The sequence below is a fragment of the Orussus abietinus genome, unplaced genomic scaffold, assembly GCF_000612105.2.
Source record: "Orussus abietinus isolate OABI.00-Male unplaced genomic scaffold, Oabi_2.0 scaffold22, whole genome shotgun sequence".
Taxonomy (NCBI): Eukaryota; Metazoa; Arthropoda; class Insecta; order Hymenoptera; family Orussidae; genus Orussus; species Orussus abietinus.
Window position 1 is genome coordinate 842453 of NW_019394596.1, and position 11148 is coordinate 853600.

The 11148-nt window shown below is 38.3% G+C and overlaps 1 protein-coding gene across 5 annotated transcripts; it reads left to right on the forward strand.

Annotated features, from left to right (window-relative positions):
• Positions 1–1233: 1233 nt before the first annotated feature.
• Positions 1234–10916, forward strand: LOC105702023 (ATP-dependent 6-phosphofructokinase). 5 transcript variants are annotated; one of them, XM_012429224.1, is made up of 16 exons: positions 1234–1369; positions 2919–3036; positions 3122–3273; positions 3338–3527; positions 3609–3819; positions 4078–4186; positions 5622–5810; positions 5966–6156; positions 6265–6340; positions 6500–6526; positions 6867–6968; positions 7049–7255; positions 7357–7509; positions 7586–7910; positions 7999–8221; positions 8322–10916. In XM_012429224.1, exons 2-16 carry the CDS (start codon positions 2943–2945, stop codon positions 8461–8463), a joined length of 2391 nt encoding a protein of 796 aa, XP_012284647.1. In that variant the 5' UTR covers positions 1234–1369; positions 2919–2942; the 3' UTR covers positions 8464–10916. The 5 variants fall into 5 exon arrangements, with proteins under 5 accessions (XP_012284647.1, XP_012284646.1, XP_012284648.1 ...); XM_012429223.2 differs by lacking the exon at positions 4078–4186 and adding an exon at positions 4940–5048; XM_012429222.2 differs by lacking the exon at positions 1234–1369 and adding an exon at positions 2349–2830.
• The last annotated feature ends 232 nt before the right edge of the window (positions 10917–11148 follow it).

An 11148-nucleotide genomic window follows, 5' to 3' on the forward strand; every position in this document is an offset into this window, starting at 1 on the left:
TTTATTATCCCCGGAGAGAAGTCGACGAGCCATTGGTGTGTACCTTGAAACTTTGTCGCTACGGTAACCCTCCTAAAGTCGTTGTTACCTTGAGTTTCGCTCTAATTGTAACCACTTTTTAAGCCGTTGCCCTATCCTCGCCCCCACTGCGTAGTTCGAAGCCTTTTCGATCAGCTATATTACATGCGTTAAATGGATTTAATGAGTGAACAACCGATTGCGAGTTTGGCGGGGTGGTGTTTGTAAATAAAATTGTGAAAGCGAGCACCTATGCGGTATTCATTGGTATGTCTCCTAGTAGAGGGCCGGGGTAGATCGGGCTAGATCAATCTTGAGAAGGTAACGATCGCGATGATCCATGATGCTGCGACAAGGCTTGACAGAGTACGTGGAGAAAGTAACAGAAGGACGAGACTGGATGCACGTATCTACGTGTCTAGATGTCCCGTTTTTAAATTTAAGTCTCACCCGAGCACGTAGCCTGACGCAACCTTGGGTCACAGGTTTCAACGGTTCCCCGAAGTCCTGGATGACGACATCGTTCCTGCGGAAGAAATCACCGTTTTAAACCTCTACCGGCTCATTGGCGACTCCCCAAGGTCTCGACAAAGTTTCCGAAGATGTCTGAAAGGATGATGAACGAACCTTGATGCCTTTTGCAGTCTCAGAAGGCTTCCTTCATCGAGCCTTTACAGTGGCCTGCGTCGTTCCAAAAATGTCGACGCCTCTCAAGATATCCCCACGTCGACGATCATCCGAAACCGTATCCCTTGCGTAACGTATTCGCCAATAAAAATAGAACGACGCCTAATACCTGGAAATAGCAAAAAGTTGATTGAAAGGCATTATAAGAGGTTTCTAATTAAAATATATCTCTATAACCCTGTCTCATTCGTAAGATAAAATGAAATCAAATATCATCTTATACATTAGCCAGGTTCTAATACATATGGAAAACGCACGGATTCTGTAATAGAAAGGCGGGTAATTCGGACCCACGGAGAAAGAAACGTGATCGCGGTTCCGCGTACCAAAAATACCTATCGCTTGAAAAACCAGGTCCATGTGGTAGGTTTGAAAATTCCCGGAATTCCCGCGCAGCAGCCGCGCGCCTATTGGTTGATGCCGGTCGCTGATTGGTCGAGCGGCGCTGGCGCCATCTAGGGTTGCGCGGCCGCTCATGTTCGCGGTTCTCGCGTGTCGGGGATGAGAGTGGGGGTAGTCGAGTGTATAGGGAAGGTCACCTTCAGCCGCGAAAACGTCGAGCAGGTGACTTCTGTCAGTAGCTCGGTGGACGCACTCTCTTCAAGCTCGAGCCGGACGCCCGCGAGGATCGTGCAACTCCGAGTCCATCTCTTTGTATTTCTTGGTAAGTATGTCGTCATATCGGCGTCGGATCCCGGGGCTCCTTAATTCAGAGACACCCGATGGGTGTGCGGCGGTCGCGATAAAAGAATCGCGTTTGTAGTCTGCACGCTAGCTGCGTGGTGTCCGGCGTCACACGCCCTGTCTTCGTGCACGGCATTCTGACATGCGTGAGGTCGAGTGTCATCGGATTCTTTCGGATTTCGAAGCTTTTCAGAAGCCGGCCCTTCGCATACTTCGAAGTCCGGCGAATGACAGTCCTCCTACGACACTTGTCAGACGTTGACAAATGACGAAACGCGCTGGGCTCGCGCCTCGCCGCTGTCAGGAAGCTATGTGAGCTATGCGGAAGTTTTCTGGCACCTCGATTTAATCCGCTGAAATTTCTGACGAATTTCAGATCGTAACAGTGACGCTGTTTTCTGTCGTTTTTTCGTTTTAAATTCAAGGAAGAGAGTGGGGTCAATTTGGCGTGATTCGCCGCGGCTCATTGGTATGATTGATGGGTTTTTATTCGAATGCCGCGTGAGGATATTGTTTTGGCGGGTGGAGTTTATTAATAGATGGATTCCAAATAATTCTCGGTTGAGACGTTACCTTGAGGACCAATAGGAATCGGATGGCGAGAGAATTGAGCCACGGAATTGATGGTAACTGATCTCGTATCGTGCCGTTGGGTGCGGAGCAATTGACGGTGCTTTATTACCGCAAAATCTTTGTGTTGGTGCGGTAACACCAGAGATGTGGACGCATCGTTTACCGTTGTTTCTTGTTTTTCACCCAAACCTATTTTCTGTTTATGCCTTCTGTCATGCTCAATTGAAGTTCACGGTACGCTTGGAGTTGCTCTGCCAGTAAGGTTATGTTTTCCTTGCAGGGTATATATGTCCCTGAAATGGAACTATGCATTTTAGAGTAGGTCAGTGGTTTAGTTTTTATTTCATTTTCAAGCATGAATGACGACTCGAATAGCTGGAGGGCATTCTTGTAGTTGCAACGATGATGGTGCTTCTAAGGAAGTGGAACAAAGTTCACTTGCAAATATTCAGGGTGAATACCAAGATCAAGTTGATATCATACAGGAAAAGAAAGATATGCAGTCGTGTGTGGATAAGTGGGACAGGGAACGAATCTTTCTACGTAATGCCATGCGGTCATGTAAACCGACACTTATTTATAGAACTCCATAATAGTTATGCAAACATGATTTGCCTGGAAAGTACTATTGAGACTGCAGAGAATACATAATATAATTTAGAGCTTTAGAGTTAATTTTATAGAGGGAAATAAAAGTATTCGAGGAGAACGAAAGGAGTAGAAAGGTCAATTACTACCAATCTAGATGACATCTGTTTAGATTGATGACATGTTTCAAGGCTGTGATAGTAATACATGTTATATCGGAAGTAATTTCTTAGAATGACAATAGATTACGTCTAGGTTTGACTGATAGTTACCATTTAAGGTATGGGCACTTGCGACTGATTCTTTGATCTCTCTTATATGTTTAATAATTTTACATGGTATACATTCAAGAGCTCTTTATTTTACAGGCTGTGGTTCAACAAAATACCATCATGGGGGAGGACCAGGTGTCACAAAAGTTTATAAAACCTGGCAGTCATAAAGGCAAAGGTATCGCAGTATTCACCAGTGGTGGTGATTCTCAAGGTATTTATTCTGCTTAATTGTAAATAGATAATTTCAATCAGCCACATTATGAACCATGGAAGTAATAATTGATTTATATTCTTAGGTATGAATGCCGCAGTGCGTGCAGTAGTACGTATGGGAATTTACTTGGGATGTAAGGTGTTTTTTATTAAGGAAGGATATCAGGGTATGGTAGATGGTGGTGAATACATTGTGGAGGCAACGTGGTCTTCCGTTTCTTGTATTATTCACAAAGTATGTATAATTATATAAGTTTTATCTACCTTCACAATTAATGATAAAATGAAATTCTCTTCAGGGTGGCACGGTAATAGGTTCCGCTAGATGTGCAGAATTCAGAGAGCGAGCAGGTCGTCGAAAAGCTGCCAAGAATTTAGTAGCTCATGGAATTACTAATTTAGTTGTAATCGGTGGAGATGGTTCCCTCACAGGTGCTAATCTCTTTAAGGAAGAGTGGCCCGAACTCCTCAAAGAGCTTCAGCAGTCTGGTGATTAAAAAAAAATAAAAATGACAGCGTTTCTTGAAAAAAATCAGAGTTTTTGTAAATATTATCTGTTGAAAATTTCAGGAGAAATCACCGCTGATCAAGTTGAAAAATATAAGCACCTTCACATTGTTGGTATGGTGGGTTCCATCGATAATGACTTTTGTGGAACAGATATGACTATCGGTACAGATTCTGCCTTGCATCGTATAATCGAAAGCATTGACGCAATTGTCAGTACCGCTTATTCTCATCAGCGAACATTTATTATGGAAGTCATGGGTCGGCAGTGCGGGTGAGTTTCTTCTTTAAAAATATACATTGTTACTCTTCATCCATTTAACATTACTGTAGTTCCATTATCTGGCCTGCGATTCATTTACTTAGGTCAATGTTCGTTTTACTCAACTTTGAATGAATGGAACGTTGGTGACATAAGTTTCCATTTATTGTTAAATGTGAATGACATACAGGTAATCGGTCATTAGTCTCAGTTACCAAACTCATCTAATCGTTCTGTAAAGAATCGTGAATAAGAAATTATTTTGGTTAGGTACCTCGCCATCGTTGGTGCTCTAGCCGCTGAAGCGGACTACGTATTCTTCCCAGAATGTCCACCCCCCGTCGACTGGCCCGAAAAACTATGTAGAAAATTGGAGCAGGCATGTTCAAATCGAATCTTCCAAATTTCTCTTTTGGATTACGCTGTTTTGGCTAACGTTGAATTAACTAACGAAATGATTTTGAGAATTTTGATGTTTTTAATTACTGAGTACTGTATGCTTGTGCTCCATGTTTAGTTTACAGCTGTACTTTGTACGAGTCTTCAATCCGCTTTTGAAATCAGCCGATGGAAAATGAATTCAGTTTTTTTATTAAATGTTACTAATGTAGATATAGACCGCAATATAATCAAAAGTCAGGGCCGTTCAAATGTCTCTAAAATTGCCGGGTTGTAGCCGTGTTAGCTTGCGACTCTTTTATTTTTTACTCAATTACTAGGCCCAACAGCTTTGTTACAATGCAATGATTGTGTTAAGAGAATTCTGCGATTACGTCGGAAGATATGCTTCAGCAACTTTTTTTTGCAAACCATGTGAAAATGACATGCTCTTGTCTTTTTTGCCACTTTATGATGAATGGAAATGGACAACTCCATGAGCATTCTTAGATTGGTAAAACAATTTTTGTACACATATTGCCAACAGCTGGGAATCATTAATATTGAACACTTTTGACAATGTCGCGTAAAGGAATATGTCTAGTATGTTAGTAAGTTTTCAGTTTTCTCAACTTACTTCCTAATACAAGAAAATTACAATTGTATAATGAATCGTATGGCCTTTGGGTTGACTACACGATAAATATCGACATATATTCGTGTATGTGTGAGGTTTGGCGATCTAACATTACAGCTACCTGGCTCTGGTGGCAGCCATATGCTCCGAAGCAGACTTTGTCTTCATCCCAGAGTGGCCACCCGAACACGATTGGCCGCACAAGCTCTGCAAAAAATTATTGCAGGTTCGCTAATAATTTTTTTTTTTAATTTTGTAGTAGCGATTTAACGAATTCTCTCCTCGTGCATATGTTAAGCTCTTTAAGAGAATTAAAAACATTAATTCCACAAAGTGTACTTTGGTATAGCAATTGTAGTAAAGTACATACTTCGTGCTATTTATGCTTATCTCTTTGTATGCTTGAGATTGTATTGGTCGTACATTTTATATGTATTATTTATTTGCGTACAGATTTTCAAAGATCTATATTTATGCTGCATTAAATCGGGTTATTACATATTTAGGAAGAGGATTAAGCAGTGTCACTCGCGACGTGCTCGTGTAAAGAGGTTTGCGACCATTTTTTAGCCATCTTTTTTATTTATAATTGTGTAATGTGGCATTCAGCTTTTACTTATAATCCCTAACTGCATGTGTTGCGATAAGGCATGCCACCGATGTAACAGTAATCAAAATTGTCTTAATAGATGATTCACTTTCGAGAACAATATATATTGTTATGCGATGAATTTAATGCAGCCACAAATCTTGTAGGAAATTTATATTATAATTTGTTAAATAATTCTTTTCGCCATAGGAACGTCTCACTGGTCAGCGTCTGAATATCATCATTGTGGCCGAAGGTGCTGTCGATAGGAACGGTGACCCAATCACAGCTGAAAAAATTCATAAAGTCGTTGTAGACAAGTTAAACCAAGATACGAGAATTACTGTGCTTGGCCATGTACAAAGAGGCGGTAATCCGTCGGCTTTTGACAGAGTTTTGGTAAGTTGATTTCGATGTACATCCATTGTTCACACAATTAAAGTCCTGACTACTTTTTATTTTATTAGTATTAATTATTTTTCTTATATTTTCCAATTTATCTTTATTATCTATGTTATTTATCTCGACAACTTTTTTGCATATCGAATATTCAGGGATGCAGAATGGGTGCCGAAGCTGTGATGGCTCTTATGGAAGCAACGCCGGCTACAGAAGCATGTGTAGTCACTTTGGATGGAAACCAAGCCGTACGTTTACCTTTAATGGAATGCGTACGTCGTACAAAAGCAGTTGCTCAAGCAATGGCCAACAAAAATTGGGATCTTGCCGTACAGCTTCGTGGGAAGTGAGTTCCATTCATTTCGTATTTCATGTCAATTATTCTTTAAATAATTGACTTTTTGCAATTTTTTTTCTATGTTACATGACTGATTTAAGAAATTAATGTTTGCAGGGGATTTGTTCGGAATCTGGAGACGTACAAAATGTTGACTCGATTGAAGGCGCCCGTCGATCATGAACCTGGCAAGGTGAGTCTTTTTCCATGAATATAGTTTTTGGTATCTTGGAGTCTTAAATAATTTCTTTCTGCAACATTTATATTCTAACACAAATTTAGAAAAATATATTAAAACCTAGATTAGATTATAACGGTCGGTTTATATACTTATTGTTCAACACTGCTGCAGGAGAATAAAGGGCCGACATTATCGAAGGTAATTGAACTCGAAAAAAGTGACGCCTCACGTATTATTAAATAGCTCCGCTAGTGGCATAATCTACTTCTATTAACCTTATCTTCTTTTTCTCAAAAGCAATTCACTTTGTGTGGACAAGTAAGTTGACGTTATCTCGAGCAATAACTATTGATCTGTCCTCATTCAATTGATGTCTCTGGATGACAACTATTCCTATTCAATTGCGGCATGGTTCTTCCCCGGTCTTTTAAGATCTTCATCTTTGACTTCTGCAGCGCTAGATCTTTTACTATCGCGAACGTTTTGCATGTCGCTTGTTGTTTTATATATTTTCGGTAAACACGTACTTTAATTCCAGGATCTCTACACCTTGGCTGTGATGCATATCGGTGCCCCTTCCTGTGGCATGAATGCCGCTGTTCGTTCCTTTGTCAGGAATTGTATTTACCGCGGAGATAAAGTAAGTGTACAATATTAAGAAAACTATGATGTCAACGGTTGCAATTACTTTATAACACTGTCTATGATTGACGCCCATAGGTCTACGGGATTTGCGATGGTGTCTTAGGTCTAATAGCAGGAAAATTGAAGCTCATGGATTGGTCTTCGGTAACCGGTTGGGTCGCACAAGGTGGTGCTTATTTAGGTACAAAACGTTCACCGCCACAGGAAGAACAGTTGCCACTAATTGCACAGAGATTGAAGGAGTTTGGAATTCAAGCCCTGTTGATTATTGGAGGCTTTGAGGTATCATATGTATACATGTGATCAATTGTTATTGAAATCTGTACTGTTATTTTCGCAATGTAACATTGAATATATTTTATAATATATATTTATTCTCACAGGGTTATCAAACTGGTCTTACGTTCTCCAAAGCTCGAGAAAAGTACGAAGAATTCAGAATTCCAATTGCCATGATTCCTGCAACTATTAGCAACAATGTTCCTGGAACTGAATTCTCTTTAGGTTGCGACACTGCCCTTAACACGATTACAGAGGTATTGTGTTGATGTTTTTCCTCTGATTTATTGAGATTTAAAAATTGACTATTTTTAAGACATGAACGGTTTCTAGATCTGCGATCGCATTCGTCAGTCTGCACAAGGAACGAAACGTCGAGTGTTCATCATTGAAACAATGGGCGGCTATTGTGGTTATTTAGCTACAGTAGCCGGTTTAGCTGGTGGCGCCGATGCTGCTTATATTTTCGAAGAGAAATTCAATATTAAAGATTTGAACCAAGACGTCATTGCCATGGCTGCAAAAATGTCGGAAGGCGTACAGCGAGGTTTAATTCTGAGAAATGAAAACGCAAACCAGAATTACAACACCGACTTTATGCAGAGACTCTTCAGCGAAGAAGGGAAAGGACTTTTCAGTTGTAGAATGAACATTATTGGTGCGTAAAATGAGATTTTATGTTACTGCAATGTGGAAAATATTGTAATTACATGCACTTAGTATTATCGTTCATTATCGTATTTCAGGTCATATGCAGCAAGGCAGTTCGCCAACACCATTCGATCGTAATTTGGGTACTAAAATGGGATCTAAAGCAGTAGAATGGTTTAGCGAAAAACTTAAGAAACATACCAATCCAGATGGTAAGACTGTGACCTCAGAACCAGACACCGCTGTGATGTTAGGAATAGTTAGACGACAATACAGATACACTCCATTTACGGAGCTTCTGGACGTTACCAATTTTGAGTAAGCATTAGTTTCTTCTGATAATTAAATTTAAAGTGCTTTCATTTGTGCTTTAATGTAACGCAACGGGGCGTAATTTAAATGGCGAAATCTCTTTTAGGCATCGAATTCCAACGTATCAGTGGTGGATGAAGTTGCGTCCTCTATTGAAGGTGTTAGCTAAACATGAATCTACGTATGAAGAAGAAGGTCTCTATATTACGGTAGAAGAAATGGATCAAGAAGATCCGCCCTTGATATAAATCGATTAGCACATTATCCATAAGGTGAAAAAGAGCTGTAGGTGCGTATCGACAGATGTATATCCGTACTGTGCCAGAAACATTAGGCTCATAAGTAGTGCAGTATTTTTTAAAGGCATTGTGGTAATTATTATCTATTTTTTTTTTTTTTTTATTGCATGGCGACAAACAAGACAAATGTTAGATGAGAATTATTTAAAGAAAAGCTGTACTTATTACGGTTCACCTGCCTTTGCTTGTCAAACTGCTAAGCATATTATATTATAATCTTGTGTATAATCGTCTTTTATTCGATGAGCGAGTTATATATAATTAAAACAAACAAATTTAATATATTACAATGATCGAATTTATTACAAGTTATTCACGAATATTGCTAGAGATGGTAAAACTTGATTTTTATTTGAACAATTAAGTTTCTATTTTGAACAAGTTTAAATCTCAGGTAAGAAATAGGTACAAAGGCAGTACCTGAAAAATGAAAGGTAAGCTATTGTTTGAGAATATAACAAATAGAGAATATTCTAAACCACTGGCTATGAAATTGACAAAAAGGAGATACTAGACGTAGTTACTGTAAGGTCAAATATTTAAAAATCAGCCATTGTCGATACAAGTGACTTATGTGATTGGATGATTTAAATCAAGTCCATTGTGACGTAACACCTGTCACACTGCAACACCATAATGTTTTTTTATTCATGTAATTCGGAGAAGTGACCATGTTAAGAAATGATTATGATAACTTTGTGGTCTACTAAGATGTAGGATTAAATATAAGAAAAGAGTTTTGTGGCATTTTACGTTGGTGAAAATTTTGTCTTTCTGTTTAACGTTATACAAAGCTATAAATGGCTGTATGAAAAATATACTCGTCTACCTCAAAAGATAATTTGCAATCGATAACGACTCTTAGGAAAATTACGACCTAAGTCGTGTTGGTTGCAATTAACGTTTAAACATTTGCTAAATTTTAAGGCTTGTGACCACAAATGTATTTAGATATAATTCCTCTCTATTATGATACTCGTATACCCACTATTTAATGAATTACGAAAGCGTTGATGACACAATTGATCTTGATAGTTGACACATAGTGTCAAATTGACATAAACGTTACGTCTTATAAATCTTTCGAAGTACGTTACAGTGCGAAGTCATTTTTTGTAGTAAATTGTGTGTATCGCTTCAAATTAGGTACGGTATACAATATTTAATTAGTATTATGTGTAATACGTGGTTAACTTAAAATTCTTCATTGAGGGAATTCGTTCTATAAGGTCACAATGAAAAATCGTAATTGTGCAAATTAAAATTGAAGTCATGCATATAAGCGTGATAACACGAAACGTGACGTGTATTTGATACGTTGATTACATTTACTGACATTTTTTTACTGACACGTATAATGAATATCACTATCTTGGCTGATTGCGAAAAGCCAATTGAATTTTTGTTACTACTTATCGATTAATATAACGTCAGATTTTCTTTCGTAATCGAATATCAAAGTACAAGAAACAATGATAGAGCTATTGCGATGCGAGATATGAAGTACTACGTAGAGAAATACGCTTCGTGAGGTCCATCGTCCGTTGGATGCATTACCAAATTTAAAAAGCTAAAGCTATTTTAAAGCCAATAGTTATTGTTGAGCTCAACACAGACGTATTTTAGTGATATCGATGTCATTTGTGCGTGTTAACTATTGACATAGGTATTTGATTTTACATGAACACTACAGAAGCATAAGCAGATGAAATTTTAAATCTAACGATCGCGCTCTCAATGTTGCTACCTGCGAAATATTTTTGTCGGAACAAATTTCTATCGTTATTACGTAATAACTATACAGCCTGACTAACGAGTAAGAATTGATATATCCGTTAGATACGTACATAAATATAAAAATATTTATTTTCAAATGATACGGACGAAAGGGAGCGATCCTATTAAATAAGGTCAAGCTACTGTCATATTTTTAATCGTTAACTATATGAAAATTTCGGTGATTGAAGGTACGCGGACAAATGTACAGTGCCATATCACTAATTGAATCCTTCCTATTGTAATAATGTAAGCGGGTGTTAGTTGATGCATATGCATCGAAACATGACAACTTGTATAACTAATTGAATTCCCAGTTGACGACTATCATTGAGACAGTGGGCTTCTGGTGAAGCCAACTTTAACTCTTAAGTTTAAAGAGAGATATTTTTCGCTCATTGTTGATCAATGAACATACAGTCCACAGATGCATCATAGTATTACTTTAGCCGTACATTTTTCTCGGAACTAAATTGTTGTACCTTGCAAGTAAGGCTAAATCAAATGAACTTATTATCCGTCACATACGGAGAGCTCATTTGTTATAAGGATTAATCACGATAAGGTACACAGTGATTCGCTATAAATGTTGTATGTGAGACATCAAATAAATTATATCTTATGTATTTCGGGTAATATTTATCTTGGCGTTTTGTCGTCGATTTTCACCTGAAATCACTTCTATTTCACAATGACAATTCTTAGGCTTCGTAATATTCATTTGGTATTGGACGGGTAGATTCAAATTTTGCCGGCACTGCTTCCGCGCGTTTGGTGTCAACAGACCATTTAAGTGAAAGTTACTGATGCAAGAATATATGCTATTAGGAATTAGATTATGCGATGAAAATTCATATT

Excerpts from the sequence above, each read along its gene's own strand:
- LOC105702023 (XM_012429224.1), top strand. The coding sequence starts at position 2,943 with ATGGGGGAGGACCAGGTGTCACAAAAGTTTATAAAACCTGGCAGTCAT. Across the intron at positions 4,187-5,621 it reads TATGTAGAAAATTGGAGCAG|GAACGTCTCACTGGTCAGCG; the intron begins GCATGTTCAAAT and ends TTTTCGCCATAG. Across the intron at positions 8,222-8,321 it reads CTGGACGTTACCAATTTTGA|GCATCGAATTCCAACGTATC; the intron begins GTAAGCATTAGT and ends AATCTCTTTTAG.